Here is a 26,297-nt window from a genome sequence, read left to right as displayed (position 1 = left end):
GGAGATGGATCCAACCCTTCGCCTCTGGACTGGAGTTCAGGGTGGAGAGAGGGGTCAGAAGCTCTGCAAGAAAGTCCAACACCCGGGGCTGGATGTCCCTGCAGGTGGCTGTTGGTTCTCTGTGGGATTATCGTCCAGTCCTTGCTTTCAGCCCCCTCTCTCCCCCTCCTGTTTTCTCTGTGCCCTCTAGCTTTTCACTCTCTACACAGTCCTGCCTGAGCTTGGAGGCTTTCTCCTCCCTGAGTGACTGACCTCTCTGCTCCACAGCACACCACCGAGAGGTTTGCACTTTTTAACAGAGAAAGCGCTGTGGGATAGAAATTCACGCTGGGATTCTGTGTGATGTAAGAAAAATGTACGTATATGTTGAACTCATATTACTCAAATTTGCTTTCAATTCCAGCTAAAATACATCTCCAGCAATTGCAGCAGCTGTGCCAAATGGTCAGAAACAGAATTCCGCGTGCAAAAGGTGCAAAATAACGTTTCCTGCATTTCCTCTTTTAGTACAAAGGTGCTAGTATTGGAAATGTGGTTTTGAATGAATCATTTTGAATGTCAGTTGAAGAACTGGAATTAATCTTTCCAACAGTCTTTTTGTTTCAATTCTCACTTCTCACAGCTTGCAGTCAAACCTATCCAGTCTTGTAGTGAATGTCTTGGAAAATGCCGTCCGCTGGAAGAGGTGCTCTTCTGACACTTTCTGCTAATCCCATCTCACGTCTTCTGGGTGTCTTCGATGCATCACTGCGACGAAACATTGAACTTCCTTGTACCCGGGTTGCCAGCCATTTTAATTCCAATGCCCCATGCCCATTCTGACATGTCAGTCTACTACCAGAACGAGGCCGCTCTCGGATTGGACGAGCAACATTCCTATTCTGTATCTGGGTCACCTCCAACCTTATGGAATGAATATTGATTTCTTTAACCTCCTTCTCTCTTCATTCCCCATTCTGCCTCCTTTCTTATCACTTCCCTTCTCACCTGCCTATCCCCTACTCTTTCCCTTCCTCCCAGATCCTCTGCTCCCCTAACAGACTCCTTCTTTAACCCTTCACCTTTTCCACCTCCCAGCTTCTTAGTTCATCCCCTTCCTCCACCCACCTGGCTTCACCTATCACCTGCCAGCTTGTCATCCTCTTTCCCTCCCCCACCATCTTTATTCTGTTTTATTTTCCCCTACCTTTACAGACCTGATCGAGGGTCTTGGCCCCAAAATATCAACGACTTTATTCCCCTCCAAAGATGCAGCCTGACCTGCTGAGTTCCTTCAGCATTTTGTGTGAATTTGCAGCAACTACAGAATCTCCTGTTTGTACGTACACAAGTTGCTTTTCACGTTCTTCAATCACTGCTTCACAGCCGCTGCCCTACTTTGAACACACAATTCATCCATCCGGAATTGGCCATCGGATGCTTTTTATGAAGTGTAAAATGCTGTGAGACCAGCTTCTTCTGGTCTCTAATGATTTGCTTAAAGCAGGACTGGAGTTGGCTCGGGTTATCAGCCTTCTAAGAGTACCTCAGAGACTTCCTGAACGTTTATGTCCAGCGAGGATGAAGTATCAGGGTTTTTTTTGTTTTATAAGTTTGCTTGACTTGAATACCTGCATTTATTGGCCGGGGTTGGGGGGGGGGGGGGGGGGGGAAGAAGAAAAATCGAACCAGGTTGGAGGCAGTGTGTGGAATGAGCAAAGGTGGTGACCTGGCTGGTAATACCTGCAGCCCTCGGCTCCTGCACACACCAACCAAGCAACCTCAAAATGACCTGCTTATTCCTCCTCTATTTTTCATATTTTAGTTGATCCTCGCCACTCCCAATCCCTTTGTCCTCTAATTTGCTCAATATCACCATATTAAGATCATCTGAAAATCCTTTATGCTTAAAAATATCTCGCCTTTTGTTCCTTGCTACACCTGCTTTTGGCCAATAACTTCAGTAGAGCAAAATGTTGAAAATGCCAGTTGGCTGGCTTAAGTTAACTGTTGGAAACTAAGAGTGAAGGTGTCTTTGGATTGAAGGTGGTTCATCTGACAGTATTGCAGAATGATTGCTTTTTTTAATGAAAATTATGTTTCACTCCGCAGGTATTGTCATCACAAGGCAACCTGAGTGTGCATCTGTCCCAGCCGGTTGTCCTGTCGCTCTTCATTGTTCTGCCATTGGACCTACTCCACTACAGTACCAGTGGTTTGAAGGCAAGGAGGAGGTGAGCCCTGAATGCCCTTCAAATCCATCAAGCTGAGATCTGTATAACTAACTCCAGGATGCATTGCTAGTTATGTTGTGACTAAATCAAATGAGCTCTTCATCCTTCGCTTCTGTTCCAAAGTGCCAGCACCTGCCAGTAGGATCTGGATCATTGTCTTTACCCAATCTATAAATAGACCCTGCCTCCCAAATTATTCTAATCTGTTAGAATTTTGCAGAAGCTCACATCTTGTACCCTCCTTTCATTTACAGTTCAGAGAGGATAAAAGCACAAAATAAAACCAGAAATTCCATTTAAGCGAGGCTGGTGCAAATATTAGAACAGATGAATGAAATCTTGATCATGTGACTTTACATGAGTCTTCAGGCTTGATAGGTCAGCAGTGAATTCCGGACAGAACCTTAGTGGGTTAAGGTCTGACCACTAACAGTGACATGAAAGATCTTTGGGATATAAATGAGGTCAGAATTGGAGGGGGTGCACACATCTAGGAGGGAGGCGGGACTACAAAGTTTATTGTTTCAACTATTTTTAGAGACAAAGCTAGTAAATGGAATTAATGATCGGAATATGACATAATCTCTTTTTTTTGGTAGAACAGGCCAAATCAGCAGTTTCCCTTCTGGGTGTGCGGTAATCTGTGCTGAACCCAGGTTAAATCCCATCTCCTGTGCTTTGTTTACATGGACTATCCCAGGTGTTTTGGTTTCTCCACTCATCCCAAAGATGTGCTGATAATTTAATTAGCCATTGTAGATGACCCCATGTGGAATGCTTGACGGGCATGTGGGAAAGAGCAGGTTAGGGAGAATAAGAACGCTCTGATCACAAACAAGAGAAAATCTGCAGACACTGGAAATCCAAGCAACACACACAAAATGCTGGAGGAACTCAGCAGGCCAGGCAGCATCTGTGGAAAAGAATAAACAGTCGACATTTCAGGCCAAGACCCGTCATCAGGACTGGAAAGGAAAGGGAGAGGTCAGAGTAAGAAAATGGAGGGGGGTGGAAGACGTACAAGGTGGTAGGTGATGGGTGAAACTGGGAGAGGGGGAGGAGCAAAGTAAAGAGCTGGAAAATTGGTGAAAGAGATAAAGGGCTGAAGGGGGGGGGGGGTTCTGATAGGAGAGGGTAGAAGACCATGGAAGAGAGGGAAGGGAGGGGAGCACCAGAGGGAGGTGATGGACAGGTAAGGTGAGAGGGGGAAACGAAAACGGGGGGGTGGTGAATGGAGGGGCAATTACTGTAAGTTTGAAAAATTGATGTTCATGCCTTCGAGTTGCAAGCTAACCAGATGGACTATGAGGTTATGCTCCTTCAACCGGAGTGTGGCCTCACTGTAGCAGTAGAGGTGGCCATGGACCTCTATGGGACATCAGAATGGGGAGTGGAATTGAAATGGGTGACTACAGGGAGATTGCATATTTTCTGGCGGTCAGAGCATAGATACTCAGTGAAGCAGTCTCCCAATCTACTTCGGGTCTCACTGATTTACAGGAGGCCGCACTGGGAGCACCGGACACAGTAGGTAACCCAACAAACTCGTAGGTGAAGTGTCACCTCACCTGGAAGGACTGTTCGGGGCCCCTGAGTGGTAGTGAGGGAGGAGGTGGAGGGGCAGGTGTAGCACTTGTTCAACTTTCAAGAATAAGTATCAGGAGGTACGAGTGGACAAGGGTGTCACATGGGGAGCAATCCTTGCAGAAACTGGAGGGGGTGGTGGGTGGAAGGAAGGATGTGCTTGGTAGTGGGATCTCATTGGTAATGGTGGAAGTTACAGAGAATTGTGCTGGACACAGATGCTAGTGGGGTGGTAGTTGAGGGCAAGAGAACCCTATCCCTGGTATGACGGTGGAAGGTCTGTGGACCTTGGGTAGGAGGCAGAAACAGGAGGTGTGGAGTAAGAGAACTTGGTGGCAGTGGATGGGAGTTGATAAGGTTGGTGATGGTGCGGGAGACAATGGCCTGGTTCTCCTTCATGGGGTCCTGTTCGAGGGGTAAGTAAGAGGAGGTGTGAGTTGTCACCTGGCCTCAGCAAGGTTGAGGGATGACCTCAGCACTCGCCTTATCTGTGGGTTTGATGGCGAGGTTAGGATTGGTGTGGAGAGAATAGAGAGCAATGCATTTGGAAGGAGTGACCTTAGAATTACAGAGAGGAGTGTTTTAAAATCAAGACGGGTGATACCTCTTCAGCAGTTAACAATAGAAGGATCTAGAGAGGAGTGTCCAGAAAGAGGAGGAAGGTTGAAGATGGGAGAAGGGGTCATCGATAGAATGCTGTAATAGCGGGCAGTGACTTGATGGGCTGGACTGGCTACCACCCTCCTATGGTATAAGGAACTATGACAAGAGGTGACAAATGGAACCAAATAATTAACAACCTTCCGCTCATCAAATATCACCAGACCAAAGCTCATCTGCATTAAACTGAAAAGCTCCACTCAGCAGCACCTGCCCTGTTTTCTAGCTTGAGGCTTTTGTGGTCTGAAGTTCCTCCCAGCAGAAGTAGGTTTAATGAATTGGGTTTTTGTTCGCAACTTCTCCTGGCAGCTGTATTGCTAATACTGGCCGAGTTAAAATGTCAAGGCTACGGATTATGAAAGGGTGTTAAGGATCCACAAAGTAAGTGAGTGAATGGAAAGAGGGCGCTGGACTGTAATGGGTTCAATGAACATTGCTGAGTAAGAGATTGTGACGAGTAAGTGGTTACGCAGGTGGACGTGCACGGGCTTATCAAAGTGAAATTTTCACTTCGCTTCCAATTCAACATTTCCATTGCCTATCAAGACAAGAATCTACTTTGCCTTAGATGTTTCAAGGTCACCAGTCTTGAGGCTGGAATGCTGATTTTAAATTTGACCCATTTGATCACATTTTGGACTAAAACGTAAGCATGCTACTGGGGAATGCACAGCTAAGGTCTATTATGCATGTTATTTCTCCCAATTGCTCCCTCAGTAGGCCTAGTGTCGCTTATTGATCATAGGATTTTGGTGTAGTATTACAATTTGATGCGTCGTCCATGTGTCGGAAATGTTCATTTTAACCAGCTTAGATTATGGGTAAGCATCCTGTTGTCAGGTCGAGTGTACTCTATAGGACACAACAGGACACTTCTGTGACTATTTAGAGTTGGAGTGTTAAAATTTAATTGTTTTGATGACAAATCTGTCCCTTTGAGCTTGGTTCCAAGGCCTTGTCTCCTGAGGGAGTTGGATTACAAAGTATTCATGTTTCCTATCTTCCAAGAAGTTTGGATTTCTTCTCAGATATGGTAGATAGTAAAAGGTAGCCAATGGCTTGAGTTTTTGTACCCATGATGCAGGTGGCAGATTCTAAGAACTCTTGCCAGCCATTTTTCTCAAACGGAACTATTCTCTGTAAAATAAGAAAGGTAACCAATACAGGATGCAGAGCGTACCAACTGTTCCTTGTAAACCCACTTATAACACAACACAAAAATAACCTTTTAGTTGTCCAGTGGGTGTTATTTAAATATTGATATTAGTGTTTGTTTTAAAAAAATGTTGGTGAAAGAGAATTCTGTATTACAGTCATTCAGTTAACAGAAATTCACACTTATAAAATTCACATATCACCACCCAGAAATTTGAAAGGTGGAATAAAATTTGCTCTCACAGAATTTGTGTAGGAAAAGAAAATAAATAATTTATTTCCGACTATCATTTACTCATGTATGCGTTGAAGATACGGCTTTGTGTTGTGGAGAATCTGGATGTGCCTGCATTAAAGAAAATGGCCAAAATGAAGGCAGATGGAGTATTATGTAAAAGTATATAAAGTTTACCCACCTTGAAGTTCAAAGTATGTGTACATTATATAACCTTGAGATTCATCTTGCAGCTACAAAACAAAGAACCCATTAAAAGAAAACTGTCAAACACTTAATGTGTACAGAGGGGGGAAAATATAGTACAAGTAGTAAAAATAAGCAAATAGCATTCAGGACAAAAGTGAGACCATAGACATGAAGCCGGGAGCAGGCCTCCACCTCAGTTCAGCACCGAGCCGAGTAAACGTATTGGAGCAGAACCAGCCCAGCCCTCGCCTCTTGTCCCAACACCCTGCCTTTTCAATATATCTGCCCTGGTGATGAAACTGACCAAACATCGGGTTGTTCCTCACATTTGGACCTGGGCCTTTTTGCATCGATACACTCTGGGCTTGGCCCTGCCACTGGGTTTTGGCTTAGTTTGGGTGGATGAGCCTCGAATCTGCGTCTCCTGCCTTTTTGCTCGAATAGACTGCGCCCATGCACGCTTCACCCCTCGACTCACCCTGCCTTTGCTCGCCTCTCCATTGTTTGCGTTGATAGTTTACCACAAATTTTAAAGGAAAAAATGTTATTGATAACATTTGATAAAAATCATGAATATTTAGCTGTTTTCTTTGTTGTGTTTGCTGACAGTAAGTAGTCACCGGGCTTCACCAGTCCCATCTTAAACCCGAGTCCCAGTTGAAAGATAAGAAACACAGGTTGCTACTTGGAAGGTATGAATGCTGATCTCCGTGGGATCTGCAAGTGCTCTTTCTAAGAAACACATAAGGCTGTTTCTCTCAAATAAGGAAATCAACACCAATAAACAGATAGATGTGCAGCACCGGAGGACCCAGCATATACCAACACTGCTATACAAAGATCAAGAATGCCTACTGTTCCATCTCTAGACTGCGTTTTGGCAAATCCGATCATCTGGTTGTTCTCCCCCAGCTTGCGTGCAGGTAGAGGCTAAAGAGCAAGGTACCAGAGGTATGGACAGCAGAGAGGTGGTCACAGGCAGAGGAGCGGCTATCGGACTGCTTTGAGTCATATTCAAGGACTCCTCACAGGACTTGAATGAATACACCACAGTTGCCATGGACTTTATGAAGACACTTGTGTACATGTGTATCCCTACAAAATGATTTGGAGTCTTCCCAATCAGAAGCACCAAGAGATGGCTATTCAGGAAAGTACAAGAGGTCCAGAAAGCCAGCTGACAGGAGAAGTGGCAATTGCTGACCAAGTTTGAATCACAGGATCTTCAACAGCTTTGTCAGGGCTCGACTGGTATTACCTCATGCAAAGCAAAGCAACTTAAATGACAATATGGTTTCGCTCCCAGATGAGCTCAATGCCTTTTATGCTCAATTTGACCGACAGAACATAGCCCACTCACAGTCCCCGACAATCCTAAGGCAGACGTGTGAGCATCCTTCCGCAGGGTGAACCCATTGTAAGCATCTAGCCTAGGTTGTGTACCCGACCGAGTACTGAAGACCTGTGCTGATCAACCGGTTGGAGTGTTCACTGAGATCTTTAACTTCTCACCGCAGCAGTCTGAGGTAACCACCTGTTTCAAGCAGACTCCAATTGTACCACTGCTCAAGAAGAATGTGGTAACCGGTCTCAACGACTATCATCCAGTAGCCCTTACGTCCATGGTGATAAAGTGGTTTGAGGGGTTGGTCATGAAGCATGTCAACCCCTGCCTCAGGAGGGACTTGGCTGTGGTTCAGTTTGCCTGCTGTCACACTGGGTCCACAGCAAACGCAATTTAATTAACTCTTCAATCAGCTCTGGAACATTCATACATCAGTATGCTCTTCATTGACTGCAGCTCAGCTTTCAACACCATCACCCCTGGGAGACTAATCACTAAACTCCTTGACCTAGGCCTTGATACCTCCTTGTGCAACTGGATTCTCAATTTTCTCACTCCAAGACCCCAGTGAGTTCAGAATGGCAACAACATCTCCCCCACAATCACCGTCAGCACAGGTACACCACAAGGCGGTGCGCTTAGCCCCCTGCTCCACTCACTTTGTGTTTCTGATGGTTAAGTACAGCTCCAATGCCACATTTTAAATTTGTTGATGGCACTACTGTTAGCTGACACAACAGTCATATAGGAGGGAGGTTGAAAATTCAGTTGAATGCTGCCATGACAACCACCTCTCACTCGGCATTAGCAACAGCGAAGTGCTGATGATTGACTACAGGAGGAAGAAACTAGAGGTCCGTGAGCCAGTCCTCATTAGAGGATCGAAAGTTCCTTGGTGTTGTCGTATCAGAGGATCTGTTCTGGGACCAGCACGTAAGTACTATCACGAAGGAGGCACCACAATGCCTCTGTAGCTGACACAAAGCGCTGGAGGAACTCAGCAGGCCAGGCAGCATCTATGGAAAAGAGTACCGTCATTTTTTTTGGAATGAGGCCCTTCTCCAGGTTTTTTTAAAAATTAATAAAGTCCTGATGAAGGGTCTCAGTCCAAAACATTGACTGTTTACTCCTTTTTATAGATGTTGCTGGCCTACTGAGTTCCCCGAGCATTTTGTGTATGTTGCCTGGATTTCCAGCATCTTCATACTTTCTCGTCTTTGTACAACAATGCCTCTGCTGTCTTAGGAGTTTACACAGATTTGGCATGTCATCTAAAATTTTGATAAACTTCAATAGATGGCACAGTGGAGTGTCCTGACTGGTTGTATCATGACCTGCTATGGAAATGCCAATGCCCATGAACCGAAAAGCCCAGGAAAAGTGGTGGACACAGCCCAGTCCATCGCAGGCAGAGATCTCTCAATAACGTCAGGAATCTCCACCATCCAGGCCATGCTCTCTTCTCGCTATTTCCATCAGGAAGAAGGTACAGTAGCCTTGAGTCCCACACCACCAGGAACATTTATCAACCATCAATAATCAGGCTCCTCCTGAACCGGCGAGGATAACTTCACTCACCTCAACACTGAATTGATTTCACAACCTATGGACTCACTTTTCAAGGACTCCACAACTCATGTTCTCAGAATTATTTTTTTATTTACATGGTTTGGCTTCTCTTGCACGTTGGTTGTTTGTCACACTTAATGTGTGGTTTTTCATTGATTCTAATGCATTTCTCTTCCAATATGAATGCCTGTTAGAGAATGAATCTCAAGGCAGTATATGATGACATGTACTGTACACATATATGAACTTTTAATCTACTTGCCTTGGAGGCAGTTCATCAAGTTGCTTCCTGGTAGGGTAAAAATGCAGAAAATGCACCTCTGGTTTTCTGTGGTAGAGAATTACACATATAGAAGATTCTGTCTTCATCTCAGCCATTATTTCTTGCCCCATATCCTAACACTTGCTTTAGAAACAAGCCAGGGGAATCATCCTCCCCACATTCACTTTGTTGAACTCTATCAGAAGTTTATACTTTTCAATAAGATACCCTCTCAGGCAGGCCTAGTTCTCCCAGGTTTTCTCTGACATAAGAGCCTTGCCCTTCCAGAGATCATTCTGGTGAATCTTTGCTGCATTCCCTCTATTGCAAGTATTATCTTTCTTGGGTAAGGAGATTTAAAGTTGCAGAAAGTAATTCAGGCGTGACCTTGCAAAGGCCTGTGCAGTTGCACCAAATGCACAAATCATTTTGCAAGCTTCGAGGTTCCGCGTGTGTGCGTGATTAGAAATGCTCTTCTGCACACCACAGTTGTAACGTGTGGTCATTTGAGTTACTGTCACCTTCCCATCAGCTTGAACCAGTCTGGCTCTTCTTCGCTGACCTGTCTCATTAACAAAGTGCTTTCACCCCCAGAACTGCCGCTCACTGGATGGTTTTGCTATTTGCACCATTTGAAAACTCTAGAGACTGTCGTGTGTGAAAATCCCAGGAGGCCAGCAGTTGCTGAGATACTCAAGCCACCCTGTCTGGCACCAACAAGCATTCCATGGTCAAAGTCACTTGGATCAAGTTTTTCCCCTACCCATTCTAACGTTTGGTCTGAGCAACAATTGAACCTCTAGTGTCTGCATGCTTTTATGCATCAAGTTGCTGCCACATGATTGGCTGATTGGGTACTTGCTTTAATGAGCAGTTGTAGTTACCAAGTGTCTGTCCCCATCTACTCAGTCCATCCAAGTCATCTTGCACCATCTTTGCATCTTCCTCACGATCTCACCCAGTTATGTTGTCCACATCTTAATTAACGACGAGACTCAGGGCTGCAACGCTAGCTCTTTTTCTTGTGCTGTTAACACCAGCCAACAATCCTGAACTTTATTTTAAATGTAATGTGCTTCAATCTTGCATTATGTTCAGAGAGTTCCTTAGTCAGAGCTGCATCTTCTGCTGACGTGGACAGAAAGAGGAGAGACTGAAGCAGAAGTTCAGGTCGGAGTCACCCTGGCTGCTCCATATTTGGCAGCAGTGAAGGTTGAGAGCAGATGCCCATTGTCTCATCTGTCATTCCCCTTTTGGCCGGAAATTGTTCACTGTTCACTTATTGTCACGAAATCACGCAAAGACTGAACGTGCACGTATAAAGTTGATCGCAGGTCGACTAATAAGGAACAGAGGTCACTAAGTACTTCTCTCTCCCATCGCTTATGGCAATATATTTTCTTTAACCCACACTTGGCAAACCAGATTTTTTATTAGAAAATATATAAAGGGACTGACTTCTGTAATTGAGGAGCATTTTAAATCCTGTTCAGCCTGCCTGGAGCCTGTTCATGAGCTGTGTGTGTTTACTATCTGGTATCTTGCAAATGAGAAATTGAACTTGGTGCCTTTTATCATTGCCGTAGTTGAGTGGTGTTTTGGGTGACTGCTGCAGGGGAACAAGCCATTCATTTGATTTGTAAGAATCTGATTGGTTGGACCTGTTTCAGGACATCATGTGGACGTGGCAGACTATGTATAGATGCAACAAAAAAGCATCCTTCCCCCACCCACACTATTTTCCTTCCTCTTTTTAATATCCTTGAAAGAAAGTTGTTTCACTTTTTTTCACATAAACTCAGAACTAGAGCAAAGTTGACTTTCGGTGAGAAAGGAGTTATTTTAACCTGAGAACAAGAATAAAGCAGAGAAAGAAACTAAAAACAACAGAAGGGGCGTTAATAGCGACAAACCATGATGATAGCAACCGAAGTTTTAATTATATTGAAACTAAATTCGTACACTGTATGTTCAGATGTTTTAACAATATAGAAGGAAGCCATTCAGCCCATTGAATATCTCGGGGCAATCCCAACCTACCTCCCTGTAATTTATTCACTTTCTCCTGCCGCTCAACTCCCCCTGATTCTTCTCCCACCCACGTACACTAAGAGGTAATTTAGAGCAGGTACGTCATTGAAATGTGATAGAAAGCAGTACCCAGATGAAACAGTCTGATGGACAATGTTTTTTTTAAAAAACCAGGCACACTGCACCCCCGCTAGCAGAGTTACACAGACACAGTAAGGTGTGAAGGTAAGCTTTTCGGTGCAGCTACAGAACGGCTGACATTCTGCAGTGTGATAGGACTGAGACCACACCAGAAGGAAGCTTAATCTTCTTACCTTAGCGGAGGTGTGAATCTGCTATAAAATGGGACACTCATAACCTGACGTTACTGATGACCAGCAGTTAACTCTTGATTGTCAATATAAAGCAATTGTAAGTTCCTTCTTCCCCACCCACCACCTTAGCATAGAGTGTGTGGAAAATCCCAATGATGCCGTGATTACTCATAGGGTGAGCAACTGCATTGAGGCGTGCAGCTTTTGTGATGAGAAATCCACCCCCTATCCCCCAGGGTACGTGGATTTAAAATCTAAAGCTTTGTTTTGTAAGAGGAATGAAAAGACTTTCCTTTCTGGATGTATTTCACAATGTCGAGGCATCAGAAATCACTTGCCTGAGCCATACATTTGCTGTTTTGCAATGTGTGATCACGTTGGCTGATAAATCATTGTTGACAGGTTGTTGCTCTAGACTGAATGGCTTATTGTTCCTAATCTTACTGAGTTTGTACGTTGTACCAAGCCATGTTCAGCAACCCCTCTAGATTTCCAACAAAACCTGTCAAGAAGACGGGTAGGTGTTGGCCACTCAGGCCTTAGTGCCCCTCAAAATAATCATGGCTGATCTGACCCAGGCCACAATCCCTCTGTGCCAGATACCCTGAGCCCTTGATTCCCAGATATTTCAAAAATATTTCTTTAAATCCCATTCTCCAAAGATCTAGCCTCCCTGACCCTCTTGGCAAGAGAATTCTGGAGATTCTTCACTCTCTGTGAGCAGTAGATCCTAGGGTCTCCGTTTTAAAATTGTACTGCCTCCAAGGCGATTATATTCCTTCAGAATGTAACATGCAAAGTTGGTGGGGGTGGGGGGGAGAGCCGATCGATGTATTTGGACTTCCGAAGGGCTTTTGGAAGAAAGAGAACCAAATCTGCTCAGAAATTCAGGCCTGACTTCACCACCATACACATTCAACCATACACATGTATGCAGCTAAAGGAGACATCGTTCCTTTGGGGCCAAGCTGCAAAATGGGCCTGTATCGAATGCTATTTGCTGCTTAACTGCTCGCTGATCTTGCCTGCTGACCTTTTTATGTGTGTGGTTCATGCATAAAAACACTCAGACTCCTTTGAGCTTACTCAGTTTACTCTTTCCATTTAGCAAAAAACAACCTGCTTCTTGATTTTTCTGCCAAAGTGCATGACCTCGGGCTTCCCAAAATTAAACTGCATTTGTCGCGTTCTCTCTCATTCACTCAATCTGTCCGCATCCCTTTGCAGACTCACAGTATCCTCATCACCAGATGCATTTCCTCCCACCTTTATGTCAGCAGCAAATTTGGACGCTTGCATTTTGCATCCTCCTCTAGGTCACTAATATAAATAATTAATCTCCATCTTTGCCACATCTCTACCACCCTCATCTTAAAAACAGGCTGTGTGCTGAGTATGCTCTACACACTCTTCACACATGACTGCACCCCCATCTACACCTCCAACTCCATAATTAAATTTGTGGACAATACCATAGTGGTTGGCCTGATCTTGGACGAGGATGAAACAGCCTACAGCCTACTGGATCATCTAACGGAGTGGTGTAAGAACAACGACCTGGTCCTTAACACTTCTAAAACAAAAGAGATGATCATTGACTTCAGGAGATCAAAGGACAGAGTACACACCCCCCTCCATATACATGGAGAGGTAGTGGAAAGTGTGGAACACCTGAAGTTCCTTGGAGTTATGTTGTCAAAGCAGCTGACATGGACCACCAACACCTCGCTGCTTGTAAAAAAAGGCACAACAAAGACTCTTCTTCCTCAGAAAGCTGAAACAGGCCAAACTCCCACAAAAGCTGTTGCTTAACTTCTACAGAAGCACAATTGAATCCATCCTGACCAACAGCGCCACAGTGTGGTGTGCCAGCTGCACAGCCGCTGAGCGACAAGACCTGCATCGCGTGGTGAAGGCGGCCCAGCGAATTGTCAGGATGGAGCTCCCAGGACTGGACACCATCTATTCCAGCAGTCTCAGGAGGAAAGCAATCAGCATAACCAGAGACACCACACACCCTGGCCACTCCCTGTTTGACCCGCTGCCGTCCAGCAAAAGGTTCAGGACACTAAAGACCAGAACAAATAGACTGAGGAACAGCTTCTACCCCAGAGCTGTGGCCTCCATCACACCACTCCCACAGAACAATGACTGAAACTGTGAGCACACACAAGGACTCAAATACTCACACTAATGGCACTTTGTGCATTACTGTGACATTTTGGTGCTGCTGTAACTTATTTTCTGCTATTTATCTATTTAATACTGTTTTTCTATTACTGTCTTGTTTTTATCTACCACTTTGTTAGATTGCCTGAGTGGAAGCCAAACAGAGTTTCATTGTGCCTATGTATAATGACAATAAAGATCACTCAATTCAAATGTCATGGTCTGAATCCTCGGGTACTCTAGTTACACCCCTCTGACCTAAAAATGACCCACTTATTCCAACTCCGTGATAACCAGTTCTCAGTCTATGCTAATATAGCGATACCATGATTTCTTAACTTGCATCAGCCTCTTATGTAGCATCTTGTTAAAAGCCTTTTGGAAATCCAAATACATTACATCTATAGGTTTCCCCTCCACCAACTTTGTATGCTACATACTGAAAGAAACAAATGTATCGAGTGTAATCTACCCTTTGTGTAACTGTGTTGATTTTGTGTGATTATATTCAGCTTTCCTAGCTAGTAAGCTTTTTAATCATTATTGACTCTAGCACCTTGCTCACAATAGATGATAAAATCACTGGCCTGTAGTTTCCTGCCTTCTCTTTTTTTGTCTTCTTCCCTTCTTAAATTACTGAGTCACATTTTCTGTTTTTCAATTCACTGGCACTTCTCAAAGATTAGGCACTTGTCAACCCACCACCTCTACAACTACATCCTTTAAATCCCTTGGGTGTAAACTATTGGTCTGTGGTTTGTCTGTCTTTAATTTTGTGGAATTTTCCAGTATTTTGTTCCTCATGATTGGAACTTCTACCAGATTTTCCATGCAGTTTGAAACTTTTCCACCTGTTACTTTCGGGGCCAACGAACAATCTGCTGGAGGGTTGTGGTGGGTTGAACAACAGCTGCGAGCGTAAGGAAGTGTTGACATTTCGTGTCAAAACCCTGCATCTATTCCTAATGTAGAGTTTCAACCCAAAATGTAAACAATTTTTCCCCTTCATGTTGAATTATATGTGAATCAATATGATGTCTGCAAGGATTACTTGCCCAGTTCAATTCTCAGGGACTCAAAATGATCCAGGCCTTAACGTACTGAATCCATTTCTGGCTGCTTAGAACACCTGAAATCGAATGTACTAATAGCCAGGTAATCTATTTGTAAAGCGCAAACACGAGGAAATCTGCAGATGCTGGAAATTCAAACAACACACACAAAATGCTGGTGGAATACAGCAGGCCAGGCAGCATCTATAGGGAGAAGCACTGTCGACGTTTCGGGCCGGGACCCTTCGTCGGGACTCACTGTCGAGGTCTCGGGCCGAGACCCTTCGTCGGGACTCACTTGCGACGTTTCGGGCCGAGACCCTTCGTCGGGACTCACTGGCGACGTCTCGGGCCGAGACCCTTCGTCGGGACTCACTGGCGACGTCTGGGGCCGAGACCCTTCGTCGGGACTCACTGGCGACGTCTCGGGCCGAGACCCTTCGTCGGGACTCACTGGCGACGTCTCGGGCCGAGACCCTTCGTCGGGACTCACTGGCGACGTCTCGGGCCGAGACCCTTCGTCGGGACTCACTGTCGACGTCTCGGGCCGAGACCCTTCGTCGGGACTCACTGTCGACGTTTCGGGCCGAGACCCTTCGTCGGGACTCAGTGTCGACGTCTCGGGCCGAGACCCTTCGTCGGGACTCAGTGTCGACATTTCGGGCCGAGACCCTTCGTCGGGATTCACTGTCGACGTCTCGGGCCGAGACCCTTCGTCGGGATTCACTGTCGACGTCTCGGGCCGAGACCCTTCGTCAGGACTAATCTATTTGTAATTCTGGCCTGGAAATTGGTTTTTAGCAGGACACCAAAGAGAATTCAGCTACTCTTCAAGGTAGTGCTATGGGAGCTTTAAATGTCTAACTAAGCACACGTGACCTTGGCTTAATATACCTTCTACATGCGCATTCTGTCAGTGTCGGATAGGTTTTGCTAATCACGTATTTGTGGTGACATTTACACGTGTAATTAGTCCTCATAAGGTGTCGTTGGAGCTGGACGGATGGGGGAGAAGTGCATCAACACTTCAGAAATGAAACTGTTATTTTGTTTTCTTTCTTTGCTACAATGACATACCAATTCGAGGAATTTGTTCAAGGATGACCTTTACTGAATTTCTCTAGATGTGCAGATCAACTCAGTTCCTGTATTTGTTATCTTAAGTATATAAACGACCCTTTAATGTGGTGAGAACTATGCAAGTTGATTGGCAGGAAGGGGGTGTGATAACCTAAACCACCCAGTGCAGGTATTTTTTATTGTGTTTTCCCGTTCTCATGCACAGTTCAGTAAAAATGGTGCTGTTTGTCATCAGTTATATTTATATTGCAGGTCTCTCCCTGTTATTAGAGTTATAGAGCATGGAATGAGGCCCTTTAGCCCAACTCAACAATGCTAACCGAAGTTATCTTCCACCACCTGCTCTCATGGCTTCACATGACCCTCATCGGGGGTAGGGGAGGGCTAAGCAGGTGCCACACCTTGCCCAAGGGTGACCTGCAAAGCTAACGGAGGGAAGGACTATCTTGCAGCTCCTTTGGTAGAGACGTATCTCTGCCTGTTATTCCCTATGGAAAGAGAGTGAAAAGAGCTGGATTGAAAGGAGGGGACCAGACAGGCTGCAAGGAGCCCTGCGGTGTCATGCTGAGGTAGAAGTGATTTTGTATTTTGATGACTATCAGCTGAGGTGGAAGTAGACCTATCACTCCAAGATCTAGTCAGCGCCTCACTACCTGTGCTCAAGTCACCTCCGTACAGTATGAATAGACGGCCTCCAACAGATACCTTTACAGAGGCAAGAAGAGCCCTGGTGATGGGTTGGGGGCTGTCATCCTGGCTCATAATGAGCATGTGCCTTCTACCTTGCAAATCATTGGTTGGAAATATAAGCACAGCGTCATCACATTTCCAAGCCAAAACATTTCATACATTTTTTGGAAGAACAATAAAGAGTGTTCCCCCAGTAATGTCAAAAGTGTATCTTTCTACAAGAGTGTCACGTAGCTAGATTTTTTTTCTCTCATTTCTGAAGAAGTCAAAGGATGTTTTGGTCGATCAGAACTTTTAGGGAGCACAGTTCAATAGGTCCGTTAATTTCTCCCAATTAGGTAGTTTCCCAGTGAAGAGTTGAATGATCTAGTTATTTTTATGGTAATTTTTCTGCAGCAAGTCCACCTCATGCTAACAGTAGGATAAAGAAATATGGCACGTCCCCTTTTGACGCTCACAAATTTTTTATCAACGCAACGTAGAAGGCAGCGTATCTGGATGCACCTCAGCTTGTTATGGTGATTGCTATGCCCTTGACCCCAGAAGCTGCAGAGTTGTGGCACAGTTCAGCACATCATGGAAACCAGTCTCCCCTCCATGGACTCGTTTACACTTCTTGCTGCCTCAGCAAAGCGGCCAGTATAATCAGGGACTTCACCCACACTGAGCATTCTTTCTTCTTCCCTCTCCCATTGGGCAGAACATAGAACGGTCCGGCACAGGAACAGGTCTTTCAGCCCACAATGTTGTGCCAAACCGGCTAAAAAGTTTTAGGCCCCCCCCCCCCCAAAATAATACGCTCCTACCTACACAAAGTCTATATCCCTCCATCTTCCGCATATTCGTGTGCCTATCTAATCATCTCTTAAAAGCCTCTAATGTATTTGCCTTGATTACCACAGTGGAAAGCAGTCCTTTCCAGGCACCCACCACTCTGAGTAAAAAATACTTTGAACCTAACCCTCTCTCACCTTCAATGCATGCCCCCTGACTAGACATTATTACCTTGGGAAACCAATGCACTCTGCCTATGCCATAATCTTATAAACCTCTATCAGATCTCACCTCGATCTCCGCCACTCCTAATAAAACAACCAATTTTGCCAGCTTCTCATGATTGCACATACCCAGTAAAGCAGATAGCATTCTGGTAAACCACTTCTGCACCCTCTCCAAAGCCTCAGTGGCCTTCCTGATGAGTGGTGACCAGATAAAAAAGCCTGAAAGCATCTTCTGTCCTGCTGTTATAAGACTGTTGGAAAGTTCCCTAGAATGATCCAACCTCACTGTCAACCTCATTATGATCTTGCATTGCCTTTTCTCTGTAACTGAAACACTTTATTCTGCACTCCGTTTTACCTTTTGATTACCTCAGTGCACTGTTGTAATGAATCGATCTGTACGAACGGTCTGCAAGACAAGTTTTTCACACTACCTCAATGCCAGGACAGTAATAAACCAATTTATCAGCTAAGCCTAAACAAGAGAAAATCTGCAGATGCTGGAAATCCAAAATGCTGGAGTGATTCAGTAGGCCAGGCAGCATCTATGGAAAAGAATACAGTCGATGTTTTGGTTCAGAACCCTTCAGCAGGACTGGAGAAAAAAAAGATGATAAGTCAGCGTAAGGGAGGGGAGGGAGAAACGCAAGGTGACAGGTGAAACCGGGAGGGGGAGGGATGAAGTAAAGAGCTGGGAAGGTGATTGTTGAAAGAGAGACCGGGCTGGAGAAGGGAGAAATCTAATAGGAGAGGACAGAAGGCCATGAAAGAAAGAAAAGGGAGAAGGAGCACCAAAGGGAGGCGATGGACAGGCAAGGAGATAAGGTGAGAGAGGGAGAAGGGGATGGGGACTGCTGAAGGGGGGGGGGGGGGGGGTGGAGTGCATTACTGGAAGTTTGAGAAATCGATGTTCATGCCATCAGGTTGGAGGCTAACCAGACGGAACGCAAGGTGTTCCTCCAACCTGAGTGTAGCCTCATCACGACCGTAGAGGCCATGGATGGGCATATCAGAATCTGAATGGGAAGTGGAATTAAAATGGGTAGCCACTGTGAGATCCCACTTTTAGCTAGGCCTGGTCTGGCAATGAGCAAGACCCCTCTCCTCAATGTGCTTATCATCATCCAAGAGAAGGCTATGCCCTCGTTCTAATGCACTCAGACATACTGCCACCAACAGCTCTATGAAGATGGCTTCTCCACAAAGAGAAAGAAAGCTTTCACCACAGACGTCCCAAGACTTTTGTGAAGGTCTAACTTTGAGGTCATTGACAAGGGCCTTTTATTCACCAAAAGTACAAATTATGTGCTATTTCATTTGAATTTATGATATCCAATTTCAAATGCTAAAAACTAAAAGAGGAAAAAAAATCAAAATTTATCTTTCTACATTGTTTCCTTTGTTGTAACTGTTAAATGACTAAGCAGCTCGTTGATACCATGAGGAGGTGAAAGGTCCAATTTAATGCTGACCTTTCTGTGTTGGAACATTTGGAGGTACATTGAAGTGCCAACAGTGAGTGATGACACAAGCCTTCAGGCCGCCTTAGAATTGACGTCTAAAGCTTAGCATGGACAGTAACTACTTTATTGACTTGGCAGAGAAATCTTTGGCACATACTGTGCTGTCAGTATAACTTCTCAAATAGAAGTCAACAAAACCAAACTGCAGGAAAACGGAAATTGAAAACTGAATTTTCAGTTTTCTAGAATAATCGGGCGGGGGCTGAAAGGAGAAACCGTCAAGGTTTCAGGATAAAGACCTGAATGTGGTCCTGACAAAAAGCTTAAACTTTAGCTTGGTTTCTGTTTCTACAGATGGTGCCCTGCTCTGCTTTGTGCTTCCAGCAATTTCTATCTTTGCAAATAGAGTTGAGTCAGCTTTGATGAGATTTCAACTGACTCAGTATGTGGTGATGGAATAAGTTGATATGGAGTTGCTTTGTGTAACATGCTGTAAGGTTTCACTGCTAATGTAATGGCTTCTTTGCAATGTTCCCTGCTGAGGTAATGGTTTCTCTGTAGCAGCAATATTTGGGTTATGGCTGGAGATATCAGGATGCATGTCAGCCAATAAGAGATTGCTGCTGTGTCTTGTGAGTCTGGAAAGATGTTTTTTCGCGGTCTTCTGTCAAGGAGAGATGAAGAGGGAGGATGCGTGTGGAGAGAGCTGGTAGACCACCGGATGAGGTGGACTGGGATCTGAGGGTCCGAAGGTCAGCGATGCTCAGAGGAGACCGATGGTGGAAGAATGACTACGTGAGCTCCAATGTGTCTTTGTGCCCTTTTTTGTTGTTTATTTTCATTACTAACCCTATATTCAGGTTAAGATTCATAAAGTTCAATCATTTAATTGCATATGGAGTACTGTCTGATATTTTGCGTTGTGGGTTTGTAACTGGGGGTACGTTACACAGCAGCCATACAAACGTGATTGCCCAGTTTGGCAGGGCGGATGGCTGTTTTCCCAGACGAACACGAGCTGGTCGAGCCTGAGGGTTACAATTGTGGGGGCTACGTCCTGGATTGATTCCATTGGATGCAGTGTGATTGCCCTGTTTAAATCTGTGCTGGGGTGGAGCATTGGTGTGCCTCTGTGGGATTGCCGGTAGTTAAGGCATCCATGTTGAGTGGGGTGGATAGTCGTACCCCGGATGAATTGTTTGTTCGATTTTTGAGTATGGTTAAAGCTGTTGGCAAGGTTGAAATTGTAGCGCGAAGGTTTGATAAAATGGTGGGCTCAGACCTTGTTTAGTTCAGACTAGCGCTGACGTAATGGTGGTGGAACTGCCAGCATCTACTGGCGCCCCAGGTGAGGCCTGTCCATACTGTCAGGGAGGAGGAGAAGGGAGCCCAGCAGGCTGGGTCACAGGGTGGAGATTTCAGAGACAGGGTTCTATCGTTTCTGAGGAGTGAGGGGAAAGGGTGGTCAGATTTGGAAAGTTTAATTAGTCCCCGTCCCCCAGTGAGGAGTGAGGGTTCTGAGTTGGCATCAGCCCTTACCTCCCTGGCGAATAAGTGGCCCAGTGCACAGGCAGCGGGTCCCCGCCGGAAGCTAAGGATTTTTTCTAGAATAACGCCCACCCCCGAGGGGGAAGAGGAATCTGAGACGTGGGGGGAGCAGACCTCTCAATTGTTAGATGAGTAGCACTGCTGTGATGAGGAAAAGCGACAGAGATTGGTTGGAAGTTTGAAGGGGTTGGTGGCTGATGTAGTAAGAGCAGAGACAGTTAACCATACGACAGTTATTTGTTAGTGAAACTGGAGTTCTTGGAGGCCGATGTGGGGTGTCTGAGGTTCTTAATACATTGGTGCTGGTTTGTCCAGACCCTGTTGAGAAGGGCGGCGTTTCAATTCTGGTGGGGACCAACACCCCTCTTGTGAGGAGGCTCATGGGGGCCTGCATGGAGAAGGCAGGTGAGAGCTTTTTGGGGACATTGTCCATGCACCCATTGTTTCGAGCTGCTTTTGAGGAAGTGTGTGGCCGCACTGGGCCGGATACCGAATTTAAACGAGGGACTGTATGGTTCACCCGGTCAAAGCCAATGGTGGTACGGCCCAGAGAAGTAGTGAGAATGATGGGGACCCCCAGATTTCCCAGAGTGCCTGAGGGCGAGGCCCTCTTAGTGGACGCTCCAGAAGACCTCGAGGGGGAGTCGGGATTTCCTCCTGGGGTACTGGTGAGGCCCGAGTTGCAGAAGCCCTTGGTTGTACAGGCGAGCAGGATGGCAGTGATCGTCAGGAACTCTACAAAGAGGGAGGTCACCTTCAAGCGGGGGATGCCCCTGGTGCATTTCTTCCCGGTGACGGTAATAGCTAATGCCCCCGTGAGGCACGCCAGGAGAAACTACTGGGAAAGGGGGGGAAAATTGACCCGCTGGGTCATTCAACTTCGGGGACTCCCCAGTTCCTGCGGGTTGGAAGAGGAGGCTGGTGGAGAAGATGTTGAAGCTGGACGGTGTCTTTTCCACTGACCAGTTTGATGTGGGTTGTTCCAAGAACACTCGCCACACCACCTGGGTGACCGAGGACACCCCGTTTACAGAGAGGTCGCGGTGACTGGCCCCTGCAGATGTGGAAGACGAGGCAGCATTTGTGTAAGTTGAAGGAAGCTGGGATCATCACTGAGTGCGCTCCCAGTAGTAGTGGCCCAGAAGAAGAACAGGAAGGTATGCGTGTGTGTGGACCGTAGGACTCCGAACAGGCGCACCGTCCCGAGGGTAGAAGACGTGTTGGCCTGTCTGAGTGGTGTGAAGTGGTTCAGTGTGCTGGATTTGAGGAGTGGATATTACCAGATCCCGATGAGTGAGGCCGACAAAGAGAAGATGGTATTTATGTGCCCTCTGGGATTCTTCCAGTTTGAAAGGATGCCCCAGGGCATATCGGGAGCCCCTGCCACCTTCGAGAGGGTAATGGAAAAGACAGTGGGGGATATGAACTTGCTTGAAGTGTTAGTATATTTGGATGACTTGATAGTATTTGGATCCACCTTGGAAGGACATGAAGTGAGGCTGCTAAGGGTGCTAGGCCGCCTGAAAGCTGTAGGGTTAAAACTTTCCCTGGACAAGTGCCAGCTCTGCAAAACGTCTTGTTAGCTATGACAGGCACATAATCTCACGGTTGGAGTAGCTACAGACCCGGCTAAGATAGAGGCGGTGACCACTTGGCCGAGGCCCCAGACTGTGAGTGCTCTGCGCTCGTTGCTTGGATTCTGTGGTTATTATTGGAGATTCATGAAGGGCAACGCCAAAGTGAGTCACCCCTTGAATCAGCTTCTGTGTGGTTACCCTCCCTTGGGGAAGAAGGGGAGGGGAAGAGGTGGGATGTAAAATGTGAGGAGGCTTTTCAGTCGCTGACCCAGGCACCAGTGCTGACTTTTGTGGACCCCTGATTGCCGTTTGTACTACACACAGATGCCAGCCGAGAGGATCTAGGGGGCATCCTGTGTCAGGATCAGGGCACCGGGTGAGGCCTATGGCGTTTATCAGCCGGAGTTTGTCACCCTCCAAGAGAAACTGTCCCACACACAATTTGGAATTTCTGGCGTTGCAATGGGCGGTGGTGGATAAGCTGAGTGACTATCTCTATGGGGCCAAGTCTGAGGTGCGGACGGTCAACAATCCCCTAACTTATATCCTGACCTCGGCGAAACTGGATGCCACAGGCCGTCCGTGGTTGGCAGCGTTGTCCGCCTATGATTTCAGCCTGAAGTACCGGCCGGGGAGCTGGAACATTGATGCGGATGCTTTGTCCCGACGGGCGCATGAGGGACTGGACAGAGACGAGGAGTGGGAGAGTGTTCCTGCCCCGGGGGTGAAGGCCATGTGTCAGTTTGCCATCACCGTGAAGGCCGAGGAAAAGGAGAGGCAGGATCGAGCAGTGGATCAATTGGGGGCTTCTGATGATGCCCTACCCCAAGTTTACTGTCACCTGACTGCACTGAAGACAAATCAGCTGCCGGAATTAAATTCTGGGGAAGTGGCAGCTGCTCTGCAAGATTACCCGGGCATTGGTACTATTTGGTCTGCGGTTGAAAAGGGAGACATGGCTCAGGCGGCAAGATGAAACAGGCTTTGGTGCCTTGATTACTGAAAGAATGACCTCGGTTGGAGTTGAAAAACCAGATCTCAAACCGGGTCACGTCACCTCCGGACTGACCTCGGCGTTGCCAGCTGGTACTGCCCGAGAAGTATCGGAGGACAGCGTTGAAGTCACTTCATGATGGTTCTGGACATTTGGGGGTGGAAGAGACCTATGGATTGCTCAGAGACAGGTTTTACTGGCCCCGAATGAAGTCAGAGGTCAAAGAATACTGCAAGTTGTGCATTCGATGCATACGGTGGAAGACACTGCCTACGCGGGCAGCTCCCTTGTCCCACCTACAGAGTGCGGGGCCCCTGGACCTGGTGTGTATGGATTTCCTGTCAATAGAACCTGATGCCAGCAACACGGCGAACGTCTTAGTCATCACGGACCACCACACCAGATATGATCAGGCTTTTCCTACCGAAGACCAGAGGGCGACTACAGTGGCGAAAGGGTTATGGGAGAAGTATTTTGTTTATTATGACCTTCCCAGGCGGATACATAGTGACCAGGGATGGGACTTCGAGAGCAGGCTCATCAGTGAGTTACTTGGCATGCTTGGAGTTGAGAAGTCGAGGACCATCCCCTATCACCAGCAGGGTGATCCCCAGCCAGAGAGGTTTGATCGGACATTGCTAGACATGCTCAGGACCCTGGAGAACAGCAAGAAGAGCAGGTGGAGTCAACATATTGGGTATCTGGTTCACTGTTAGAACTGTACACGAAATGAAGCTACTGGGTACTCGTCATATTATCTGATGTTTGGGCGCAAGGCAAGGTTGCCCATTGACTTTTGTTTTGGGACTGACGAGGGTGACTTACCACCAAAGCCTTACCTGAAGTATGTCTGATATGAATGAGGAGAGAGCTGAAAAAGGCTTATGAATTGGCTGGGGTTGCGGCCGGCAAGCAGAATTGAGGAAATAAGAGGAGCTATGATCAGAAGTGAAGTTCTCCCAACTCCAGCCGGCAGACCGAGTCCTCGTAAGGAATTTGGGGCTACTTGGAAAGCACAAGTTGGCTGACCGCTAGGTGGCTACGTCCTATGTGGTGGAGAGTCAGATGCCAAACCTACCAGTTTTCCAAGTGAAACCAGAGAAAGGGAATGGGCCTGTCAAGATTCTCCATCGGAACCACCTGTTGCCTCTGGGACAAGAAGTGCAGGTAGACCCAGAGCCTGACTTGGAGCATACACCTAGTAAAAGGACTCTGTGAAAACACGGGGCGACTGCATGGCCCACAGCAGGAGGGGCTGGGCCGGGCCTTGCCCATGAGAGGGGTACTGATTCGGAGGATGATGATCTGGATGTGTGGTATATGCTGCCTTTCGCTAACTCCCCTGTGATTGAGGAAGAGACTCCTGGCCCTTCTCCCACTAGGTCAGGTGAGGTGGGGGAGGGCTATCTGTGGGCAGCCTGGGTTACAGCAGGACCCTGAAGGAGAGGAAGCAGGGCCTGGACATGGGACAGAGGGCTCTGAATTGCAGAGAGGCATGAGTGATAGATCGAGGGAGGACTCGCCAAGTAGACCCAAAGTACCCCCAGTAGTGCCTGAGCCTGAGGAGTTAGGTGAGGAGGTACAGAGGTCTCAGAGAATTAGGAATCCCCCAGATAGGTAGGCCTATGTAGCACCTGGGGAACAGGGCGTGATCTCTACTGCTTTGGGGAGCTATATCTTTATATATATATACCTAATCCTTTTGCTCCTGGATTAGGCTTTGTGTTTTGCAGGAAGGGCTGGCGAATTATCTCAACGTCATGAGGACATGACTAAATTTGGTGGGGAGAGAGTGTAATGCACTGTAAGGTTTCACTGCTAATGTAATGACTTCTCTGTAATGTTCCCTGCTGAGGTAATGGTTTCTCTGTAGCAGCAATGTTTAGGTTATGGCTGGAGGTAACAGGATGCACGTGAGCCAATAAGAGATTGTTGCTGTGTCTTGTGAGTCTGGAAAGATGTTTTTTCGCGGTCTTCTGTCGAGGAGAGATGAAGAGGGAGGACGCGTGTGGAGAGAACTGGTAGGCCACCGGATGAGGTGGACTGGGATCTGAGGGTCCGAAGGTCAGCGATGCTCGGAGGAGACCGATGGTGGAAGAATGACTACGTGAGCTCCAATGTGACTTTGTGCCCTTTTTTCATTGAGTTTCCTTGCCAGTGATGGCACAAAGTTCTTCCAGCAGTTGAAAAACATCAGGATCAAGTTTAAATGTCATTCAGCTGTTCGCATGTATACAGCTAAACAAAACAGCCTTCCTCCGGCGTCAAGGCGTAAAACACATATAGTTACAAAATAATATTAGTACAAGCCCCTGAGTGACATGGCCTGAAGATTCATGGTGCGTGGTATTTTGTCTTAGAGCCACGTTTCTGCAAAAACAAGCACACAGCAGTTTCTCATCTCATGCTGGGTCAACCACAGACGAAGGCAGATCAGTGAGGGAACACTGGAGAGCTGGCCGGCCAGGACTAGCCTCCAACTCAGCACTGATCTAGCACACCTACTACGTCTCTGCTCTCTTCCTCACTGTCCCCAGTGCTACCCCCCTGAGTGGCTGTAATGGGCACCAATCAAGGCCGAGCAGCTCCCTCACTGTTGGTCTTGCCGATCGATCAGTGAACCGAACTCATAGTATTTTGTATTACCAATCTCTAACAGGTTCTTTCGATCACAAGAAAAATGTTTAAGACAAATGTTTGCACCATTTGTTGGATCCAGAGCGGCCGCTGTGGCTAAGCATACCTTCATCTTACTAGTCCACCAGTTTGTTCAGTGTGCATGAGTTACTCAGTCAGCTTATTATAAATTTCCCATCTCTTCCGTGTGGTATGGGCTTGAAGTTTGTGGACGTCCCATCACCTGCAGGTTCCCTTCTTAGTTGCACAGAATCCTGACTGAGAAATGTACCACTGTTCTTCCATAGTCAGTAGGTGCAAATTCTGCTGCCTCCTCCCCAGCTACACTGAGGGAATTCTTCACCACCAGGACTGCATCGGATTAAGAAGCTTTTTCAACATTATCTCCTCAATCTTGCCTTCACTGGCAAAGCCTGCATCCAGAAATCAAAGAAAGAATTCAGTGACTATTTTGAAGAACTTGTGTCTTTAGGACATCAGTGAGGCCTGTGTGGTCTGAGCCAAGAAAATTACAAGAGTGCAATGCATG

The 26,297-nt window shown here is 46.5% G+C and overlaps 1 protein-coding gene across 5 annotated transcripts in view; it reads left to right on the top strand.

Annotated features, from left to right (window-relative positions):
• malt3 (MALT paracaspase 3) overlaps nt 1-26,297 on the top strand; it is a 133,753-nt gene that overhangs the window by 23,864 nt on the left and 83,592 nt on the right. For 3 of the 5 annotated variants that reach the window (XM_073024980.1, XM_073024979.1, XM_073024982.1), the window contains exons 3-4: nt 404-472; nt 2,092-2,213. In XM_073024980.1, the coding sequence (XP_072881081.1) occupies nt 404-472; nt 2,092-2,213 (191 nt within the window). The remainder of the gene's footprint in view (nt 1-403; nt 473-2,091; nt 2,214-26,297) is intronic. The other 2 variants (XM_073024981.1, XM_073024983.1) reach the window with 1 other exon arrangement.

Source organism: Hemitrygon akajei, chromosome 21 (genome assembly GCF_048418815.1).
Source record: "Hemitrygon akajei chromosome 21, sHemAka1.3, whole genome shotgun sequence".
Classification (NCBI taxonomy): domain Eukaryota; kingdom Metazoa; phylum Chordata; class Chondrichthyes; order Myliobatiformes; family Dasyatidae; genus Hemitrygon; species Hemitrygon akajei.
Note: the sequence above shows the minus strand (reverse complement) of the source record. Positions and strands in the feature narration are given on the sequence as shown.